Source organism: Triticum urartu, chromosome 2A (assembly GCF_056163025.1).
Source record: "Triticum urartu cultivar PI428250 chromosome 2A, HENAU_Tu73, whole genome shotgun sequence".
Taxonomy (NCBI): domain Eukaryota; kingdom Viridiplantae; phylum Streptophyta; class Magnoliopsida; order Poales; family Poaceae; genus Triticum; species Triticum urartu.
In genome coordinates, this window is record NC_141874.1 from 766,212,659 (window position 1) to 766,236,267 (window position 23,609).

Here is a 23,609-nt window from a genome sequence, read left to right on the forward strand (position 1 = left end):
TAGATTTTGTTACCTGTGACGCTGGTTAAAGAGCCCAGGCAGCCCACACAAGATTGAGTTTCCACGTTGCTTGGTTGGGCCTTCGCCTGACGGGTTCCTCCCGTTGTTTCACTGGGCCTCTGCATGGATGAAAATTCTAACTATACCAAGAAACATATGCATGGATATTTCATGTTGTACGGGGCAAAAGACGTCCTTGGATCAAGCGAGGCATGGCTAGCCAGCGATTTCCAAATGACAGTCTGTGGTCTGGGCATCTAATAGGCACCAATGACCTTACGTGGAACTCCAAACTACGCCCCCGCAAAAAAAAAACTCCCAACTACGCTATGCACCGATGACCTTACGTGGAACTCCCAACTATGCTATGTATCCTTTTGTGATTGTGCGGCTGATATGTATTTCTTCTAGACCTCAGCGTGCGCCTCCCTGCCGTCGATAGTACTGTTAGATGTTTAGGTGAATGGGACAATCGGCGTTTCTTTGCATATATAGGGGGACAACTAGAGTTTCTTTATAGTGTATTTGCTATGAACCATTGTGATTGCACATAACCCTAATTTTTTTTTCCGTTGCAACGCACGGGCACATGTGCTAGTGCTAGTATTTAAAACGGAAACTAAAGAATAAAGAAAAGTGAGGCAGAAACAAAAGGAACTGGCCCACTGTTTAAAAACCATACATAATATTTGCTGTTTGGAACCGACCGAGCAATCATACATAATGTTCAATTCCCCCCTGAAAAAACATAATGCTTAATCTAGCTAGCTTTTCTCACAAGAAAAAAAATCTATATAGCTCCTACGTACGAGTACTCCCTCATTGGAAGGAAGCTTTTGCGTGCAGGTGTCAAGTCTTATGGTGCTCTTGATTTTACTTCCACATTATTCCCGCCCGATTGGAAAGATATCCGATTGTTATTCACAACGATTTTACCCTAAGGGTTAACAAGATTTTGCCAAGACCAATCCCCCCACACACACAGAACCAAACTCATCCCTTCAGTATCATTTTTCACGCGCGAACCAACCACAAGTATCAATCAACCACAAGTATCAAGACAGGGGAATGAGAGATGTACCATTACACAGCAATTCTCTCTTCTCTTTTTGTAGACAAACAAACTGACTACATTTTTCTTAAACAAGTCAAGTGCTGATAATAAACTTCAAAATTTACATTAGCCTGATATATGAAACACAACTGCAACAAGCATATCTTTCCTCAATTCCGAAATGCACTCTCCACAACAACATCACATTAATTCTACAGCAACCCAAACCGACATGAAGCTCCGATATACAGGCTCTATACTGCAATAATATAAGACACCGACAAAGCTCCACCCATCAGTATTCCCCGCCCGGAGCCCTTTGATATACAACCTTCCGTCCATCTCCAGCATACGAGATTTCGTTGCCGTCCTAACCATCATCAAATTAGCCCCCTCCCTGTCCCTCCCTGGGCACAGACAACAAGATTAATCAATGAACAAAGCAACATTTAATCAACTCTGCATTGCACTGCATTCTACCCACCACTCCTCAATCTCTAAAAAAATAATGATAGGAAAATGACCTGCACAAGTGAACTGCATTTTTTTATAGCAAAATCACTGACCAGCTCAACCTCGAGAAACCTAAACAATTTTGTCTCAGTGCACAGGCAAATCAACAAACTAGCCGCTGCTACAGATTTTTCACTTAGCAAACCACATTTCTTTCCTTTGGGTCAATCATGCAACACTTCACATCAATTCGGAACAAACTAGTTCACTTCTACATACTCCCTCCGTCCAGAAATACTTGTCATCAAAATGATTAAAAGGAGATGTATCTAGATGTATTTTAGTTGTAGATACATCCCTTTTTGTCCATTTTGATGACAAGTATTTTCGGACAGAGCGATACTTTGCAGCACAAACCAATAGACAGACGAGTCAAAGTGAGTGAATTGCTTGCACACATACCTGCAGCATCAATTTGTAACGCTCCCTTTCGATAGCTTCATTCTCAGCAGTGGTAACATATGCCAGTAAGTGTCCAAGATGCTTCGATACTTGTCTCTTCGGATATTTACATCCCCATTCACTGCATTACAAGGAAATGCTAATGGTTAATGTCTTACCAGCCAAAGCCAACCAAGAATAAGTGTTACCCCACTGAGCAGCTTGTCGTAGGTGGCCTGGTCGAACATCATCACGTTGTTCACATTCTCCTTTTGCTTCCCCTTGCTGCAACCAACAGGGGTGTTAAAAATCCATCACGTTCTAGTATCTTTCTACCCCGGTAACAAAACTCATGACACGCAAGAACATGGCTCCCAAGTCCAAGGGACATACATGAATAAAAGAAACAAAAACCATGCTTCTAAACAGGAGCAACCCCACCTTATTTGGATTACTCTTACAAATACATTATCCACAATCTGCTTGGTTCCAAGTACTTATTCATCTCGAGGTCAGCAGCAACAGAGTCATATATATACTCGATGCATCATCACCACAAACCAAGCAAGCTACCTTTACTAAAGTGTGTTGCAACTATGCTGCTCCTGCTGCTATAAGCCGACCCCAATAAGACACAAAACTAAAAATATCAGAGGACAAATTTCTACAGCATCAAGAACCACCAACTAGCATGCCACCAAACAGCCAGCACGACACATCTCCTTCCTGGAGCTAAGCTGGAGCAATGCAACCGACGAAAAATCTAATCGCCAGCAAGGACCTCGCCACAAGCACAAACATGGAGCAGGGGAGGTGGGGAAGGAGGTATACCTTGGTGTAGACGTTCTGGGCGGCCTTCTCACGCGGATCCGGAGCAGATCCGGCATGCAGCCAAACGCGCTCCGCTGCTCCTGTCCAGCACCTGCGGCTGCGCAAAACTGTTGGATAGTTCCTTCATCACGTCACCATGCAAAGCTACTTCTGAATGAACAACACATGATACACAGATTGTATACTAAGGCTGAAAAGTGGCTGCATCGTAATACCAAAGCTACCAAGAGAGCCGGGGAAATGCTGGCCTAAGATAATCTAGACAGAAGTGGTTAACTAAAAACAACATGCAAAACACAATGGTGCATAAACTTGGTTATGAACCGCCATAACTGGGAAAGATATTCATCACATTAGCATCAATAATGATAGCAACATGCAGGATTTTAAACAATTTCAAGCTGAAAGAGAAGCCATATTGGTAATGGTAATACAAAATCTATGAATGTTTGAGTCACCTCCAAAATGTACCAACTTTTGTTGGTTCCGAATAAGAAAAATGATAGGCTGGCTGGTTGATAAAATTTCCAATACATTAACTAAGTCTCGCGTTGTTTGCTTGAGGAAGGGACGGCCGTAGCTAAATTTCCATTCAGATCTTGAAACAACATCAACCTGAACCATATCAGAACAAACAGCTAATAGCATGCATTATTGTACAAATAAAATGGCAGTTGACATTGCATTGTTCCATCATAGATGCTTGAATATAACAAATATTTTGTACTCAAGTTGCATGAGAAGCTAGACTAATCAAGGCTATGTATGTATGTATGTATGTATGTATGTATGTGTGTATGTGTGTATGTGTGTGTGTGTGTGTGTGTCTGTATGTGTGTGTGTCTGTATGTGTATGTATGTATGTATGTATTCCGGATGTTTTAATTTCCAGTGAAGTCTGCATCTTTTTGCTGAGGTGCCTTGATACTTTACTTGAAAAAAAATCTTAGCCAGTTCATATTGGCTCTCCATTGCTAGCCAATTCCACCAAAACAACAAAGTGGAAGCATCCCAAACTGCAACGAACAGCAGGAGAAAGGGAGAGAGGTCGTCACCTTGCCAACAGGGGGGCTGACTTGATGGTGGTAATGTTGAACCGGCAGCAGCTTCTCTCTCCATGGCCCCCAAACTGCACACAACCAGATGGGATGGGAGCACACATCAGATGAGGACTTGATGAAGATGAAAAAAGAAGAGAAGGGGGGGGGGGGGGGGGATTCATATTAATGATCTCAAGTATCGAGCTAGTTAGCAACCATGGTCAGATTATGCCAACAAATAGCAGTCAGATTTACTTGTACTAGCACAAGCAACCATACCAAGAGTGTAATACATAAACATGAGTCTTAAATACAAGAACCTCATCAGGAAACAGAGATATCACCTAGCCTATGAATGAGTAGTGCAGTATTTCTGAAGTAGTGATGCCCACCCTATGATTCAGTACTCATTCAAGCAAGAAATGTTAACCCTGACATCACAACACTCGTTTACATGCTCATTTGAATCACAAAAAAATGTTTACTCGGTTCAGTCTCTCCCTCCTAGAAGTTGGATACCAGTGATACTTAGCATCATGCCAGGCACGAAATTAACTTTGATCAAACTATTAATTTTGTTTGTTATTAGCATGCTCATTTGATTCATAGCCGACTTATATGGCTATACAAAGAAGTTGTCTCTGAACCAATGGGCGGGGCAGTGGCAACAGAGAAAGAAGGGACAACAAAGGAGCTACCTCGCGCAGGCCATCATCGAGGTCAAGGTGGATCTTGGGCTTGGGGTCGTCGTCCTCTCCTAGAAGACACCTGCTGCTCCAAATCGCCAGGGGGTGTAGGAAGGAGATCCATGGTCCTGGTCATTGGGGGCGAGCAGCAGAGGGAATGCCCTGATGAAATGCAAAAAGAATTAGCTATAATATCCAGTAGGATATCTGGTAAACATTGACAGGAAACATATTTAGTTAAAAATGACAAGAATCATTACAATTTTTCTGAAGTAGTGTGTTTGTTCATTATGCTACAAATCTGTCCTAAACAAAGCCCCTTCAAAACCTGAAAATATAATAGTATTGTGTGATTCAAAGAAAGGGAAGTATAAACCTTGAAGCTAGAGGTTTCGTATGAATAGTACTGGAGTAAAAGATTCTAGATGGTGCAAGATATCATCAATGGGTATATAATCAGTCAATCACATATTATCATAGCCACTCAACATCCGATCCTACTAGTAGCCACTAGCAATCAAGTTGCGCTATCTACTTAGTACACATAATTAATTGATTTCCTACGCAGGCATGAACCCGGATGGGAGTGGGATAATATTTTCATAGAGCTGGTCGACAGAGAATGGGCCTAAGAAGACATGGATTACGACATATATAGGGTAAGTTTTGAAATGCAAAATAAACCAGAGTTATTTGTCAGCATGTGGCTATGTGCATGTACATATCTCTGGCTAATTTATTTAGTGCTTTTGCTGCCATCAATGGTAATTGGTAGAGCAAATTATTAACCACAGTAATCATTTCTCTTTTAGAGTATATACTATGTTGGTACTGGCAACATAGATATATCATGCATTCAATCATCCTTCCCTTGTTCAGATTTAGTTAGGGGCCAAGTAATTAACCCACTCTAGCATTTCTAGCTAGCTAGATAAGCAATCTGGCTGTGCATGTGTTTTTTATTCATACAAAGATCCAATCAAATTTCAACCAAAAAGATATATACAAGTGCAACTTAATTAGCAAGAGCAGACTAAGGCATAGCCTAGTGGTGGGGAGGGGTTGATGCCTTCCCACCCACCCAGGTTAAGGCATGGTACTTGCAATTTGGGGTTGTTGCACCAATTATACTGTAGGGGGTTCCCTTACAGTTTTTCTATCAAAAAAAACTTAATTAGCAAGAATCATACAGTCCAATATGCAATACTCGTCAAGAACATAAGAGGTTTGACTTAACAGCAACATGTAAAGAAATTAGAGAAAACTGACTAACTGACCGGCTATTTCACTTGCATCATCAGAACCATATGGGGACAACTCTCTGAATACGATACCGTTGATCCAGAACCAGAGCGATTGCTTGTATCAGCTGCATCCCCCTTCTTCCAGAAGTTCTGATCAGAAAATGGTTCATCCTACACTATGCTGCGGGTTTGGCCTTCTCTTCGGTTGTTTCTGTCCCCTGAACTACAACACTGGTGGCTTCGGCTTGTCAGGTCTAGATTTGCCTGCATCAGCATCTTCCCGGCGATGTGCCAGTATGTAATTCACCAACGCATTGCAGAGCACTGGCTTTCTCCGGTGGCCCGTTTCGCCAAAGAATACCTGTATCAGCAGCATTTATCATGAACAATAAGATATACAGTACAAAACTGATGCTCTAGAATCTGTGTAATAATGTACAGGTAAAGAGTTCATTGACAGCGGGTCCATCAGGACAGGAGTTTGCATCACAGATTTACATTAATCAATCCTGCTACTGATACTACAAGAGATGGTGGCATTAATTGAGGAAGGGAACATAAGACAGAAGTCAGGAACAGATATTTTCAAGAATGTATCCTTGAAGAAATAAATAAATTCAAGAGATAGTGACATAGTCACTCAAACTTCATATTTCAGGTACTGTTTGTTTTCAATGGTTGCTGGTCAGTATATACAAGCATGTCATTTTCCATGTGCTATCCTACAGAATGAGGCCTAGCAAATGCAGAAGAGCAGTTGGACTGAGCAGCTCTGCTTCATAGTTCACTGAAAAGGTAAACAATCTATGCAGATGACACAGAGCAGCAGAGAATCAACTTCAGTGCTACCACGGACATTAAGCACTCTCTGTAACTGCAGCAAGTATATACAGAACTCTGAATATCTGATTGGCAAGGTCAGATAGTTCCTTTCTTCTTGTATAACAGGAGTGTCACCTCTTATCTAACAAGCAAGAATAGTCAATACACAAGTCTGAATGTGTCCAGGAATGAGATAATTTTGTTCAGAGTTACACAACCAAAGAAAGGCCTAGTTACATACTTATTCAGTATACATTTGACTGTACTAAGGATTATCTGATCACCATTTTCTTACTCCTTTCCTCTCTGTACAAACTAGGAGAAGCATCATACAAGATACTCTAGGCACAACTAAACACATACATTAATACATATTTCACCAAGTTCGATATACATTAATGAAAGTGGGGCAAAAAAAATATTTTGAGAAATGGAAGTGTATTAGACCCAACAACTGAATATATATATTCCTTGGGCCCGATTCCATGTGCATATTAACACAGACACTAATGTAGTGCAGTAAGCAAATTGGACATAAGAACTGATCGAATTCAGGAAGAAGAAAACTCACACCTTTGCAGCCGGAGGCCCCACGAACAGCCCCGTCTTGGGCGCCTTCTCAACTACCTGCAGAAGTTGACAAAGACAACGCTGGGACAGTTGTAGACCGCAGCAAGGAGGCGGAGGTAGCTGTCGTCAACACTGGTGGCTTCGGCTTGTCAGGTCTAGCTTTGCCAGCATCAGCATCTTCCCGACGATGTGCCGGTGTGTAATTCACCAGCGTACCCATTGTCCTCCATCGTGACCCACATGCATTGCAGAGCATTGGCTTCTCCGGTGGCCATTTCACCAAAGTGGAGTACCTGTATCAGCAGCATTTTCCATGAGCAATAAGAAATACAGTACAAAACTGATAGCCAAGAATCTGTTTATTAATGTACATGTATAGATCTCATTGATAGTGGCCTGCCAGTAATGCTACAAGAGATGGTGGCATCAATTGAGGAAGGGAGCATAAAAGAACAGTCAGGAACAGTACACTTTCAAGAATGTATCTTTGGGGCAGTAAATTAATAATCTCATATACATACGTAGTCACTCGAGAACTTCATATTTCAGGTATTGTTTTCAATGGTTAGTGCATACTAGTACAAGCAAGTAATTTTCCATGTGCTGTCGTACAGAATGAGGCCTAGCAAATGCAGATGATTATTTAGCTGGATTGAGCAGCTCTTCTTCATATTTCACTGAAAAGGTAACCAATCTGGGCAGATGACACAGAGCAGCAAGCAAAGAATCAATTCAGTGCTACCCCTGACATTAAGCAATTTTTTTTCTGTAACTGCAGCAAGTGTATATGTAAGCCTGAATATCTGATTGGCAAGATCAGAAAGTTCTTTTCTTCTTGTATAACGTCTAATTGCTCATTGTAAGCATAAACCTCTTATCATTTTTTGGATAATAAAGGGCTTATTTTATTGAACAAACTTCTTATCTAACAAGCCAAGCAAGCAAAGACAAAACACAAGCCTGAATGTGTCTAGGAATAATGAGATGCTTTACTACGTACTGTTTTAATGTGTCTAGGGATGAGATATTTTACAAGGCTGCAGATTTTTAAAGTATTACTACTGTTTGACTTGTGCAACTAAAAACGCAATGGAGGATGGATTTATAACTAGAAACACATTGGAGGATTCAGAACTAGAAACACCACTGGGCATTATATGAATGAAACCAAAAGGACAAGACTTGATTTGGAACTGCACACACTGTTGGGGTACCTAACTTCACAAGAACAGAACCATCAACCATGGCATAATAACTTCACACGAGTCCTTGCTAGGAATCAAACAAGCATACCATCAACAGTAGTAGATGAAATCAGTGAGGGCTAAATTCATGAAACCGGTGACACTAGCTAGCTATTACGGACACGAGAATTATGCATCACGAGAAACACCGCAAGTGCGAGCATCAGCGGAACCCTAGCTAGAAATTCCTATGGCATGAAATTTGTGACGGCTTGATGGCACAGAGCAGGAGCGAATCGAAAGCAGAGGAGAGGCCGAGTGGCTCACCGACGCCGGAGCCGAAGCAGCAGCGGCCACTGGGCGGACGGAGGAGACGAGGAGGGAAGCAGCAGAGGCGCGGGAGACCCCTTGCGGGGCTAGGGTTCGCCGGCTCCTCCATCCGGGTGCTGGAGCCGCAGTAGATGCGTGTATCTCGGTGGAGAAGAAGGCCGAGCCGAGCCGGGATTGCTCAGGCAGGGCACTCGGCTGCCCCGTGCGAGCACGGCCCTAGGAAGCGCCATGGCCGCCCGCTGCGGCTAGGGTTTAGAGCCGCCAGCATCAGGGCGCCTTGGATCCGCGGAGACCGAGACGCGGACGGTGCTCATCCGCCCCGTGGTCGCCGGGAGCTGAGAGCAGCAACCACGCGGAGGAGGAGCAGACCCATGGTCTTGGATCCGGCTGCCTAGGGTTACTACTATACCTCGCCAAAACTCGGGCCTAGCCAAGCCCGAGTCAAAAAACCCAGGCCTCAGCCTGGCCCGGCCTGGCCAGCAGGCCTGGTTTTTAGGCCCGAGCCTGGCCCGAACACATAAAAGCCTGACGGGCCTCGGACCGGGCCTCTTCAGGAAATTGCAAAAACGACGGGCCTGGGTTCGGCCCGTTCCGGTCTTCGAGCTCAAAATCTAGGCCCGACCCCGCCTCGGGAGCAGCGTCGGGCCGGGTCGGGCCGGACTTCCCATGGTCAGGACTAGTTACTACACAATGGGCTTTTTTGTCAAATTTTTTGGACTTGGTCAAAGTTAAAGAAATTTGACTTCTTAAACTGGGGAAACACTTATCATCACCCGGTGGATCACAGCGGATGCGTCCGCCACCTTTCCAGCATGACACGTGTTCGAGGCCCGTATACCATACCTTGTTGAACGCATTTTTGCAACAGGGGCTTTGTTTTTCAAACATTTGCGTGTTGCAATGATCTACGACGGGTCTACGTTTTGCAAGAACACATCTCTAGCAAAAAAAATTGCAACAAGACCTTAGTTGTGAAAAAGATCACAACAACAGTTGTTTCAAAAAAAATCTGCAACAAGACCATGTTGCGGAACTAATTTCTGCAACAAGACCTACGTTGCAATGAGGGAGACGCGTTCGGCTGCTAGATGCGGCAGATCTGGCGGCTCGCGGCCCGGCTAATCTTTGAAAAAGATCAGCCCGCGGACGCGTAGCACACTCCTTGAAACCGAGGGAGTGTTTGATTTTGGCGAGTGTGGACACAGTGGAATGCTTTTTCTTCTTATAATTGTTACTAGCAAACATGCGGAAAAAAATATCACACATCTTTTCTTGTTTACAACTCGTATTACAATGATAAGTGGAATTACTTTTGCCTTTATAAGTAAATTTGTTGAACTGTCTCTTATATTTCTCTTTTTCCTAATTTTTAGCACAAAGCTTTTCCATGAATATGCATAATACTGGTAGCTAGCGCACTATCTACAACTAGTAGAATGCTCGTGCGTTGCCACGTGCATTTCTGTAATTTTGTTGGTTGCATACATAAACATAATGCATGTCAAATTTATGCATGTATAGAAGAGAATAGCAAAAAATACAATCAGAAAATAAGTAAAACTAATTTTCTGACGAGACTTCCTCGCGGATAGGCCAAACTCTCCCCTCCAAACTTTGCCGGTGAACCCATGGATTTGTCTCCCCTCTGTCCGCCGCTCTAGCAGCCGGTGGCGGGGAGAGGAATCCCGGTGCCTCCGCTCTGGTTAGTAGTTTCGGTTAGGGTTTTTTAGTCCTTGAAGGTGCGGTGCTCAGGCAGATGGCGGTGCTGCTTCCTCAAGTTTATCTTTCGGGCTCTGATCCACGTCGAGTTCGTTCGTCTAGACGTGGTCGTGTTGGAATCTCAATGTAATTTTTATTGTTTTGGATGCTTTGTACTTCCGGTGAACTTTAATAATAGATCTGGATCATTTCCACAGAAAAAGAAAGAAAATAAATAAAATTTACTTCACTTGCAATGTATAAGTTGATAAAAAATGCAATATTACGTTGTATACATATAGAGTAATGATTTAACTAATTATCTATTACAAACTAAAATCTCCTTGATGCGTTTAAGATATTTCATACAATGTCAGGATATTGTCTTTAGCTTCATTTGCATGATTCTTAAGAATTCTCTACTAATTAAAGCAGGATCGACAAGATGTATTTGCAGAGAACGACATCATAATCTAGTATCAGACATCCTTTTATCTTATTCAGGTCTGCCTTGAGCAATATGACAATTAATTTCCGTCGAAAGTGTTTCATATCCTCTTGCAAAATATTAGTAAAAGAACAAATCTAAGAGAAAGCTTAAGATGAAATAATGAGATCATGTATGAAAATGAAATACTCGAGTGACATGATCAGACACACATTCATGTCTAATATTCCATAACATTTACCATGAATAGTACACATGATGCGCTGCAAATATTACAATTTTTTCATTACAATATCATCCAGAGAAATCAAAATTTTGCTTTAGTATATCATACACACAATGAACAAGCCTACCTATATGAGTCGGCTAATAAAGATTTTTCTTTTATCAATATTGCTTCTCAAGAGTTCGTGTAACATAATACACGTTTGTGTTGATGAACATGAAACTTAATTTTTTTTATTTTAACAAGTGTTTACCCATCAGTTTGTATTTTAAAACTAAAGGGGTTGCGCCAGAAGCGAGGCCCTTTAGTCCCGGTTGGTGTCTGGAACCGGGATTAAAGGTCAGCCTTCAGTGTGACACCCCAAAAATTTTGACCTTGTTTTATTAATTAAAATTTTGCCAGGGAATTTAAAACTTTTATTTTCTGGATTTTCTTTTGATTTCAGAGCCATTCTTTTCCTTATTGTTATGGAGTTTTTAACTCAAGTGAAAAAAACTTTCCAAATATATTGTTGGACTTGTTTACCCTCTCCAGAAAACTTTTCTTTTATCTATGGGGTTAATTATATAATTATTCTCCTGACCTTCATTTCCTTATAAATGGTTTCCCATGGTTTTAGGGTCCCATTTGTACTGCAACCCTTTTATAAATTCATCTAAAATTCCAACCAAATTTTGGAGAGGTCATGTGATGTTTTTGAATCACTTTTGTGCAAAAATATATTTCAGTCTTTGGATATTTTGAGCTCTACACCAATTTTTCAAATCTGGTCCAGAGAGCAATCTTTCACTTCAACCTATTTAAATATTTCTTTAAAACCTCCACCAAAATTAGGGGATGTTAATAGGAGTACACTATGCAACTGTATGCAAAAACCCATTAATGTTCCTTGAAAAATTTGAGTGAAACAACCTCTTTTCCATTCTGGTCCAACCTGGTGATTTCTACAGCAACCCTAATCATTTTTGCTCTAGTGACCATGTGCTTTCTCCTGCTTATAGCCCTTGCTACAAAACCCTTAAGTCCAGAAGAGTGGACCCATTGGAGGATTTTTAGTGCATGCAACCATGCCTTTTTCTTTCTGCCCAAAACTGAAGTTTTGCAAAACTTGCACTAACAAGTTTCTGATTTTGTCAAACTAACCTCACCACCCTCTCTTTCATCTAAAGAGACTATGATCTGGAAGATTTGGCCACCCCAAGAATTGCCTAGATGCCCTTGGCATTTTGTCAAACACCATGTGTGCATAGCTAGATTTGGCATGATTTCAAGTTTACATTGTGAACTTGATCCCCTGACCAGACCAGCATGTCCCATGGACTTGACCTAGCATGTAGCCCCACCCTGCTAACTCTCTTGTGGGTTGGAGTCCCCTAGCATGCCTTGGCATATTGTCGAGCACGTAGCGTGCGTGCTCTGGGCGCGCCTAGAGCGCGCGTTTTGCACGTGCGTGTGCTCGGGTCGCCGCGTCGCGCCCCGGCCCTTACTCGCCTGCAGAGCCGCACCCTCCCGACCTCATCCGCTCGCAGGAACCAGCCAAGCCCCCCTGGCGCCCTACAGCGCCGCCGTCAGGTCGGCCACGGCGGCTAGCGGCCGGCCACAGTGCGCCTCTGCCCCGGACGGCGCCTCCCGAGCCACCCCGGCTCGCCAGCTCACCCCTGAGCAGTTCGCGCTTATCCTGTCACCCTGCCAGACCTCGCCAACCATCGCCACGCGCCCCCTAGCTACAGAACGTCGGTCGCCGACGATCTTATCCCCGACCGCCGCGGAACCGCCATTGCTCGCCTATATAAGAAGCCCCCGAGCTCGTCAGGCCCTCAAGCAACCTCTCTCACTCCCTCACTGACCCTCCCGTAGCAGTAGAAAGACCAGAGGTGGTCGTCTTCTTCTTCTCTGGCAACCACAGCCGCCGCCACTGTCTCGTCCACTCCGGCGCCACCAGGGCCTCCCCCTCTCCACTCTCTTCACCAGAGGCCCTCCCTTCATCTTGTGAGTCCACCCCAAGCTCAATTTTGATCGGGAGCCACCGGAGACAAATCCCCCAATCATGCCCGAAGCTCCCTCCGCCGCGGAGCTCGCCGCCGGCGATTCCCTCCGTCCCCGCCGGCCAGTCGACCACCGGGAGGACCGCCTAGGAGTGGCGGATCCATCCCTGGCCTCGGGTGCCCTCGAGGAGCCTCCGTTCGCCGGCGACGATCACCGGAATCCCGCCCCCGCTCGGGCAGAGGAAAAGAAGGGAGACGCGACTGGTCAAACCTGACCAGTGGGCCCCGTGGACCCACTGTCAGTGGCCCAGCCCCGTCTCCACGTGTTTGAAGTGAAGGCGTAAACTTCAGAAGTACGTCTCCTCTGCCCCGGAAGCGTATTTCTATCTGAAACGTTTTTCTTTTTCTATTTTATTTTAAAAACATAATTTGACCAAAACTTTGACCGGCTATATCTTTTTAAATAAAACTCCAAATGAATTGATTCTTTTTCCTACCTCTCTCAAATTTCACCTAGTTTATTTTAAGATTTATTTCAAAAATAATTAGGGCAAATTTTTGTATTGTTTTTAAAGTATGTGTTATTTGCATATTTTTGAAATAGGATTTTTGGAGAGAGAGAAGAGAGCTTTCAAAAAGTATTGGAGTGCACCTCACCTCTCCACACCTTGAAGGCAAGCATTCTGACCCCGGGCATGATATTGTCGTGTGTTGTTTAATACGGTTACAACACCCCTCGTTTCGGAGCTTTTGTTATTTTGTGATGATATGAACGCACTCATAAGTGCATATTGATGATTTCGTACTATTGGAAATGGACACGTGGTGATAGTAATCACCATAGTATGCCTTTCATGCATACCGGAAGGCAACCGGGAAAGCCTCTGTCTTGGGTAGACACAATGCTTGTCTCCAGTTCCTCGCCGATGCGGTTGTGTCCGGTATGGCATGATGAGGTATGATGAGCGGTGATTTTGTCTGTTGGATTGAAATATATTTGCTACTCTAATCGTGCAGGGAATACCTAAACCTCCTGAGTCGACCATAGATCGAGTCTTGTTCCGGTAACCCCCATACTTGTTTCGTACTACCACTTGTCCCTGCCACAAGTAGGGTGCGGTTCAGTAAGTTGTCAACCCCTTTCCTAGCACACACCGTACAGAGAGGCCATGGTGGAAGATACTGGAGGCCTCCGGTAGGCATGCCACCTGGTCCGGGGGCATGGGTGTTTTCGGTTGTAGCCGAAGGGTGTAGCTCCCCCAGTTTGCGCGCGGTATAAATTTCGTGATCCCATGCTAAGTCGAGGTTGTAGCCTCCCCACTTAGAGTTTTGCTTAACATGTGTCAAGGGTGATTCCAGACACCGGTGAGTTTGGCTGGTGTGTGTGCGGTTAGGTGTGTTTTCAATTAAAAGACCGTAGACAGAATTAGTCCCGATGGACTAAAGGAATCCGTTACTCGTGGGTAAAGAGTACACCCTCTGCAGAGATGTTAAACCTATTCGAATAGCCGTGTCCATGGTTAAGGACTACAGTCTGGGATGGGTCAAGTGTCGGTCTTAGTGTCGGTCTTCGGAGGAGAGACTACTAAACCAGAACATTGATTATGACTTGTGATATATGATGGTTATGATTATTATTATTGTGGACTAACCATTTGCATTAATTGGAAATAATGAATATCCCTGGGACGGTTCTACCTCTTGGATATTGACTGTGATTATGTTTATACATATAAGCCCTTTATGTGGTGTCGCTCAGACGCCCGACTGTGGCATGCTTGTTATTTCAATTACTTATAAACCCTTTATGTGGTGTCGCTTAAATGCCCGACTGTGGCATGCTTGTTATTTCACTTACCTATAAGCCCTTTATGTGGTGTCGCTCAGACGCCCGACTGTGGCATGCTTGTTATTTCAATTACTTATAAGCCCTTTCTGTGGTTTCGCTCAGACGCCCGACCGAGGCATTCTATTTCTACTCTCTAATTGCATTATTCATTTGTATTGTGAATAACTTACTTGTGTGCATCATAGATTTTATTGTTGTGACGGACGTTGTGATCATAGAACATTTTGGGCATATTATACCTGTGCTCTTAATGTTTGCGAGTACATTCAAAGTACTCACTGGCTTGTCCCTGGCTATTGTCTTGGCCAGATTTCCTGCGTGGGAAGGAGCGTTGTGATGACAGCCCCGGAACCTACGCAACGGAGATAGCAGCCTCGCAAAGATAGGAGTTATCCTGGTCAGTTGTTCCTGTGGGAGATGGAGTCCCATAGACGCTGGTGACCCGCAAATCGCTTCCGCCTTCAGCCACTAGCAAACCATTTGTTGTACTCATAGGCCAGAATGGTCTTGTACTATATATTTTGTATTTTGCTTGGAGTTTTTGTAACAAGTTGGTGTCTCATCAGCTAACAGTAATCCTGGGGCTGGTGAGCACAAGGGCCGCTTTTGGGAAATTAATATCCCGAAAACCCGGTCCTGACCAATTTGGTATCAGAGCCAGGCTGACCATTGGCTAATCCTATCTTAGCTAGGTCGAAAACCTAGGTAAACCAACCCACCAGACCTTAACCAAACCCCTGCCAAGCTTCTCGTGTAAGATAGCCACACAGTGACCCGACACCTTTTGGCAGTCGGTGCCCAACCTACCCGCCTAGCCTGTCGATCACGCGCCAGTGACCGGCCCCTCAATAATATTTCTCGCAAGCGTGCGAAGGAAGACTCCGTTCCCTTTTTCTATAAAAGGGCACGCTAGCCTCAACCCAGCACAGCACAGCCTCTACCCCAAACCAAGCCATAATGCCTGGCCCCATTGTTCACAATGAGACCACAACAACCAACCTTGGAGGTTTTGTGACCGTGCTAGCAAACCTCACCTGCCGTGCCTTTGCCTTAGAAGTGCCCCCAGAATATGTTGTGTACCAAGGGTCCATGAGTGGCGAGAGCCGTCAATTTTGGGCCACAGTGCACGTCTATGGTAGGGGTCTATCACCAGAACGCCCCTACAGGTTCACCGGAAGGACAACTTCCTTTGAGCCACAAGCCATCCAACTAGCTGCTCGAGAAGCTATAGTTCAACTCTGGCACTTGTCGGCCAGAGTTAACTGCCGCTCATTCTACTACTACCCAAGCCGTGACGGGTATGGTAGACCACCCCAAGTTGCCAACGGAGACCACGAGACGGACCCTGCATTATTGCATCTGGTGCGCTATGTAAGTGCACTAGAGGGACTGTTCGATCAAATCACCCTTGATCTGATCGCAGCTCGTGGAGAACTGATCCGCCGAGCCCCAGCTAGGAGAGAAGATGAGCCCGACGCCGACAATCCAGTCGTGCTGTTCGGACAACCGATCGAGACCTTGAGGTCAGCCCCAGCCATCAACCAAGGCGCGTTGATGACCCCAGAAGTGCTTCGTCGCCTTTTGGGAGCACACTCCAACGGGATTGTGGCCAACAATCCCCGCGATGGTCATCATCGCTACCCCGACCCTGCAGTTCCTCAACCCCCTCCAGCCAACCCCGATGGTGAGGCCAATGGAGAAGCCTCGACATCCACAAGGCACGCCCGCTTAGATATAAACGAAGTGGACTGAGTCACTCGAGTAGTACCGAGTCTCAGTATGTCCACACCCTGTAATTGTGTGACTTTGTATCGCCACATCGTTACCTGCCTATGCGCCCCTAATTTAAATAGTAGCTGTATTGATGTACGATTACATTTTTCCAGGCATAGCTACCAAAACCAACTCTGACGACACCCACAGTGACACGTCACTTTTGTGAGATGTGTGTATATGTGGCTTTGACACCGACCCCATGAGAGCAGAACCAGCAAACTAGAGCCCCTCACCGCGGTAAATAACCCAGCCTGGAGGCTATATAAGAGGCCACCTCGTGACCTTGCCAAGTACCCCTTATCTTGTGCGCAACCCTCTCAACCTTTTTCTTGCCATGCCGAGCCCTAGCATTTATCTGAGAACCCCAGATACAACCCCGGGTAGCTTTGTTAAAATTTTGTGGGACTTTACCTGCAGTACCATGGGTTCTACCCAGCCACCCGAGTACGAGCTGCTCAAATCGAGGATCACCTCATCCACCTTGAAATATTGGGCAGTGGTGCACATCCCTCCCGTAGACTCAAACCAAGACCCAACAGAAGTCTCCTTCCTGGGGAAATCTATGCCGACTCCGCAGATGGCCATAGAAGCGGCTGCACACGAAGCGCTTGTTCGCCTTCGATTCGCGGTACCCTATGCCGGTGAACGAGGGTATTATTACTTTCCGAGCCGTGCAGCACCTGGGGAAGTGACATCTTTTCCCGATGGACGAATTGAGAGAGACCCAGTACTGGCCAACCTTGTCCAGTATGTCATCGCTCAAGAGCGTTTGACCCAGCGAGTGATGGGTTATCTCCAGAGCCTCGCTGATTTAAATCCTCAGATCGCCATCGGTAGACCACTAAGGCCAGACCAGGAGAGACGCGTTCATTGAATGATCAATCCGCTTCCCCCGATAGAAGAAGAGTGCGTCCCAGTACCAGAGACGTTTTCTCGGGACCCCCTCCAGTTGCCGTTTTCATTCTAGACGTCACTGCTATGTTCTTTTATTCTCACATTTAGCTTAAGTGTTGTAACTCATGCGTGTTATTCTAAATCTTGTGCGATGAGATAAATTTTTGTTGCAATTGTGGTGAGTAGTTTTTGCTGCTGTAAATTTTGATCAACTAATTTTCTCTCGCGAAAAATCCTGGAGTGAGATTTCTTTTCCCTGAGTTGCTACAGCATAAATCTCCTCATGACATGAATTTTTATTCACGCAGCACCCCGGCAACAGGCTCACAACCACAACCACTCGAACACATACATTACTTGCAACACCACGTAACCGTGTTGCATCTGGCTAATCATCTCCCTAATACACCACAGTCTCTGAAGGAGAGATTAGTGGGTAATCATCTGGGTACAAGTTACCCAGCATACCGACAACAATTAGCACCCGACACCGCACCTACTCCTCGTGATCACCGCCACCGCGAAGAGCCAACACTCGATCGGCAGCATCACGACGATCATCGAGGATCATCGCACACAGGAGCACGGAGAGTCCCAGCAATGCCGCCAGTCCTCCGCACACCAGGATCACGTACAAGTCCGACACCGCCCCCGCCATTAGAGCCTCGTCTTGAGCTTCTGTAAACAGAAATGGAGGAGGGAGAAGGATAAGGAGAAGCGAGACCAGGTGTGAGGAAGAAGAGAGAGGCACCTCGGCCGTTTTATAGCTCAAGCTCGGTGTACGGTGGGAGAAGTCCACCAGCGCCGCTCGTCGCCCGATCGTCGGTGTTTGAAGGCGAATCCGCGAGCAGTGCCGACAGCCCGCTGGCCCGCGAGGCGAGTGCATGCTGCACCGGCAGCTAGCACGCCACGCACTACTGCAGGTACGGCCTAGATGCCCTACTCGCTAGACGTCGCCGGTGGAGAAAGCGCGGGAAAGCGCGCGGGAGAGAGGAAGAAGACAGAGCCAGAGGAAGAAGAAGAGGCTGACAGTGGGCCCTGGGTCCACCTGTCAGCCAGAGAGAGCACTGTGCTCTCGGGTACTGTCGGTGTCAAAACCGGCGGATCTCGGGTAGGGGGTCCCGAACTGTGCGTCTAAGCCGGATGGTAACAGGAGACAAGGGACACGAAGTTTTACCCAGGTTCGGGCCTGTTGGGGAACGTAGTAATTTCAAAAAATTTCCTACGCACACGCAAGATCATGGTGATGCATAGCAACGAGAGGGGAGAGTGTGATCTATGTACCCTTGTAGACCGACAGCGGAAGCGTTAGCACAACGCGGTTGATGTAGTCGTACGTCTTCACGGCCCGACCGATCAAGCACCGAAACTACGACACCTCCGAGTTCTAGCACACATTCAGCTTGATGACGATCCCCGGACTCCGATCCAGCAAAGTGTCGGGGAAGAGTTCCGTCAGCACGACGGCGTGGTGACGATCTTGATGTTCTACCGTCGCAGGGCTTCGCCTAAGCACCGCTACAATATTATCGAGGAGTATCGTGGAAGGGGGCACTGCCACACGGCTAAGAAAACGATCACGAGGATCAACTTGTGTGTCATGGGGAGCCCCCTGCCCCCGTATATAAAGGATGGAGGAGGAGGCCGGCCAAGGCAATTGGTGCGGCCAGGATGTGGAGTTCTACTAGGACTCCAAGTCCTAGTAGGAGTCCACCAAGAGGGGAGGAAGGGAGAAGGAAGTAGAGGAGAAGGAAAGGTGGCCGGCCCCCTTTTCCCTAGTCCAATTCGGACCAAAGGGGAGGGGGGGCGCAACAGCCCTTTGGCCCTTTCTCCTCTTCCCACTAAAGCCCATCAAGGCCCATTGCTTCTCCCGTAACTACCCGGTACTCCGAAAAATACCCGAATCACTCGGAACCTTTCCGATGTCCGAATATAGTCGTCCAATATATCGATCTTTACGTCTCGACCATTTCGAGACTCCTCGTCATGTCCCCGATCTCATCCGGGACTCCGAACTCCTTCGGTACATCAAAACTCATAAACTCATAATATAACTATCATCGAAACCTTAAGCGTGCGGACCCTACGGGTTCGAGAACAATGTAGACATGACCGAGACACGTCTCCGGTCAATAACCAATAGCGGAACCTGGATGCTCATATTGGCTCCTACATATTCTACGAAGATCTTTATCGGTCAGACCGCATAACATCATACATTGTTCCCTTTGTCATCGGTATGTTACTTGCCCGAGATTCGATCGTCAGTATCCAATACCTAGTTCAATCTTGTTATCGGCAAGTCTCTTTACTCGTTCCGTAATACATCATCTCACAACTAACACATTAGTTGTAATGCTTGCAAGGCTTATGTGATGTGCATTACCGAGAGGGCCCAGAGATACCTCTCCGACATTCGGAGTGACAAATCCTAATCTCGAAATACTCCAACCCAACAAGTACCTTCGGAGACACCTGTAGAGCACCTTTATAATCACCCAGTTACGTTGTGACGTTTGGTAGCACACAAAGTGTTCCTCCGGTAAACGGGAGTTGCATAATCTCATAGTCATAGGAACATGTATAAGTCATGAAGAAAGCAATAGCAACATACTAAACGATCGGGTGCTAAGCTAATGGAATGGGTCATGTCAATCAGATCATTCAACTAATGATGTGACCTCGTTAATCAAATAACAACTCTTTGTTCATGGTTAGGAAACATAACCATCTTTGATTAACGAGCTAGTCAAGTAGAGGCATACTAGTGACACTCTGTTTGTTTATATATTCACACATGTATTATGTTTCCATTTAATACAATTCTAGCATGAATAATAAACATTTATCATGATATATGAGGAAATAAATAATAACTTTATTATTGCCTATAGGGCATATTTCCTTCAGTCTCCCACTTGCACTAGAGTCAATAATCTAGATCACATCACCATGTGATTAACATCGATAGTTCACATCATCATGTGATTAACACCCATACTTCAGATCGCCATGTGACCAACACCCAAGGGTTAACTAGATTCAGTAATCTAGTTCACATCGCTATGTGATTAACACCAAAGAGTACTAAGGTGTGATCATGTTTTGCTTGTGTGAGAATCTTAGTCAACGGGCCTGCCAAATTCAGATCCGTATGTATTTTGCAAAACTCTATGTCTACAATGCTCTTCACGGAGCTACTCTAGCTAATTGCTCCCACTTTCAATATGTATCCAGATTGAGACTTAGAATCATCTGGATTAGTGTCAAAAACTTGCATCGGCGTAACCCTTTACGACGAACCTTTTTGTCACCTCCATAATCGAGAAACATATCCTTATTCCACTAAGGATAATTTTGATCGCTGTCCTATGATCTACTCTTAGATCACTATTGTACTCCCTTGCCAAAATCAGTGTAGGGTATACAATAGATCTGGTACACAGCGTGGCATACTTTATAGAACCTATGGCTGAGGCATAGGGAATGACTTTCATTCTCTTTCTATCTTCTGCCGTGGTCAGGCTTTGAGTCTTACTCAACTTCACACCTTGTAATACAGGGAAGAACTCTTTCTTTGATTGTTCCATTTTTGAACTACTTCAAAATCTTGTCAAGGTATGTACTCATTGAAAAAACTTATCAAGCGTCTTGATCTATCTCTATAGATCTTGATGCTTAATATGTAAGCAGCTTCACCGAGGTCTTTCTTTGAAAAACTTCTTTAAAAACACTCCTTTATGCTTTGCAGAATAATTCTACATTATTTCCGATCAACAATATGTCATTCACATATACTTATCAGAAATGTTGTAGTGCTCCCACTCACTTTCTTGTAAATACAGGCTTCACCGCAAGTCTGTATAAAACTATATGCTTTGATCATACTATCAAAGCGTTTATTCCAACTCCGAGAGGCTTGCACCAGTCCATAAATGGATCGCTGGAGCTTGCACACTTTGTTAGCTCCTTTTGGATCGACAAAACCTTCCGGCTGCATCATATACAACTCTTCTTCCAGAAATCCATTCAGGAATGCAGTTTTGACATCCATTTGCTGGATTTCATAAAATGCGGCAATTTCTAACATGATTCGGACAGACTTAAGCATAGATACGAGTGAGAAACTCTCATCATAGTCAACACCTTGAACTTGTCGAAAACCTTTTTGCGACAATTCTAGCTTTGTAGATAGTAACACTACTATCAGCGTCCGTGTTCCTCTTGAAGATCCATTTATTTTCTATGGCTTGCCGGTCATCGGGCAAGTCAACCAAAGTCCACACTTTGTTCTCATATATGGATCCCATCTCAGATTTCATGGCCTCAAACCATTTCGCGGAATCTGGGCTCACCATCACTTCTTCATAGTTCATAGGTCCGTCATGGTCTAGTAACATAACCTCCAGAACAGGATTACCGTACCACTCTGGTGCGGATCTCACTCCGGTTTACCTACGAGATTCGGTAGTAACTTGATCCGAAGTTTCATGATCATTATCATTAGCTTCCTCACTAATTGGTGTAGGAGTCACAGAAACAGGTTTCTGTGATGTACTACTTTCCAATAAGGGAGCAGGTACGGTTACCTCGTCAAGTTCTACTTTCCTCCCACTCACTTCTTTCGAGAGAAACTCCTTCTCTAGAAAGGATCCATTCTTAGCAACGAATGTCTTGCCTTCGGATCTGTGATAGAAGGTGTACCCAACTGTCTCCTTTGGTTATCCTATGAAGACATATTTCTCCGATTTGAGTTTGAGCTTATCGAGATGAAACTTTTTCACATAAGCATCGCAACTCCAAACTTTAAGAAACGACAGCTTAGGTTTCTTGCCAAACCATAGTTCACACAGTGTCGTCTCAACGGGTTTAGATGGTGCCCTATTTAACGTGAATGCAGCTGTCTCTAATGCATAACCCCAAAACGATAGTGGTAGATTGGTAAGAGACATCATAGATCGCACTATATCTAATAAAGTACGGTTATGACGTTCGGACACACCATTACACTATGGTGTTCCAGGTGGCGTGAGTAGTGAAACTATTTCACATTGTTTTAATTGAAGGCCAAACTCGTAACTCAAATATTTTACCTCTGCAATCATATCATAGAAACTTTTTATTTTCTTGTCACGATGATTTTCCACTTCACTCTGAAATTCTTTGAACTGTTCAAATGTTTCAGATTTATGTTTCATCAAGTAGATATCCCCATATCTGCTCAAATCATCTGTGAAGGTCAGAAAATAATGATACCTGCTGCAAGCCTTAATATTCATCGGACCACATACATCAGTATGTATGATTTCCTACAAATCTGTTGCTTGCTTCATTGTTCCGGAGAACGGCGTTTTAGTCATCTTGCCCATAAGGCATGGTTTGCAAGCATCAAGTGATTCATAATCAAGTGATTCCAAAAGCCCATCAGTATGGAGTTTCTTCATGCGCTTTACACCAATATGACTTTAAACGGCAGTGCCACAAGTAAGTTGCACTATCATTATTAACTTTGCATCTTTTGGTTTCAATATTATGAATACGTGTATCACTACGATCGAGATCCAACGAACTTGTTTCATTGTGTGTATGACCATATAAGGTTTTATTCATGTAAACAGAACAACAATTTATTCTCTTACTTAAATGAATAACTGTATTACAATAAACATGATCAAATCATATTCATGCTCAACGCAAACACCAAATAACACTTATTTAGGTTCAACACTAATCCCGAAATTATAGGGAGTGTGCGATGATGATCATATCAATCTTGGAACCACTTCCAACACACATCGTCACTTCACCCTTAACTAGTCTCTGTTTATTCTGCAACTCCCGTTTCGAGTTACTAATCTTAGCAACTGAACTAGTATCAAATACTGAGGGGTTGCTATAAACACTAATAAAGTACACATCAATAACATGTATATCAAATATACTTATGTTCACTTTGCCATCTTCTTATCCGCCAAATACTTGGGGCAGTTCTGCTTCCAGTGACCAGTCCCTTTGCAGTAGAAGCACTTAGTCTCAGGCTTAGGACCAGACTTGGGCTTCTTCACTTGAGCAGCAACT

General features: G+C 44.6%; 1 protein-coding gene across 8 annotated transcripts; it reads right to left on the minus strand.

Moving 5' to 3' along the window:
- Positions 1–1,193: 1,193 nt before the first annotated feature.
- On the minus strand, positions 1,194–9,042 carry LOC147988077 (uncharacterized). 8 transcript variants are annotated; one of them, XR_015617781.1, is made up of 10 exons: positions 8,653–9,042; positions 7,145–7,434; positions 5,783–6,110; positions 4,766–4,833; positions 4,518–4,667; positions 3,238–3,908; positions 2,780–2,876; positions 2,158–2,233; positions 1,970–2,090; positions 1,194–1,461 (listed from the first exon to the last, which is right to left on the minus strand). XR_015617781.1 is itself a non-coding variant. In XM_087545615.1 (10 exons), exons 5-9 carry the CDS (start codon positions 4,532–4,534, stop codon positions 1,978–1,980), a joined length of 387 nt encoding a protein of 128 aa, XP_087401741.1. In that variant the 5' UTR covers positions 4,535–4,667; positions 4,766–4,833; positions 5,783–6,110; positions 7,145–7,434; positions 8,653–9,040; the 3' UTR covers positions 1,194–1,461; positions 1,970–1,977. The 8 variants fall into 8 exon arrangements, 1 of the variants encoding a protein (XP_087401741.1); XR_015617785.1 differs by having other exon boundaries at positions 1,970–2,233; positions 2,780–2,886; positions 3,238–3,394; positions 3,835–3,908; positions 8,653–9,041; XM_087545615.1 differs by having other exon boundaries at positions 2,780–2,886; positions 3,835–3,908; positions 8,653–9,040.
- Positions 9,043–23,609: the final 14,567 nt, after the last annotated feature.

Coding starts and splice junctions, on each gene's coding strand:
- LOC147988077 (XM_087545615.1), bottom strand. Junction 2,887..3,834: donor TCAGCCCCCCTGTTGGCAAG/GTGACGACCTCT, acceptor ACTATCCAACAG/TTTTGCGCAGCCGCAGGTGC. Junction 2,091..2,157: donor ACGACAAGCTGCTCAGTGGG/GTAACACTTATT, acceptor CTTGTAATGCAG/TGAATGGGGATGTAAATATC.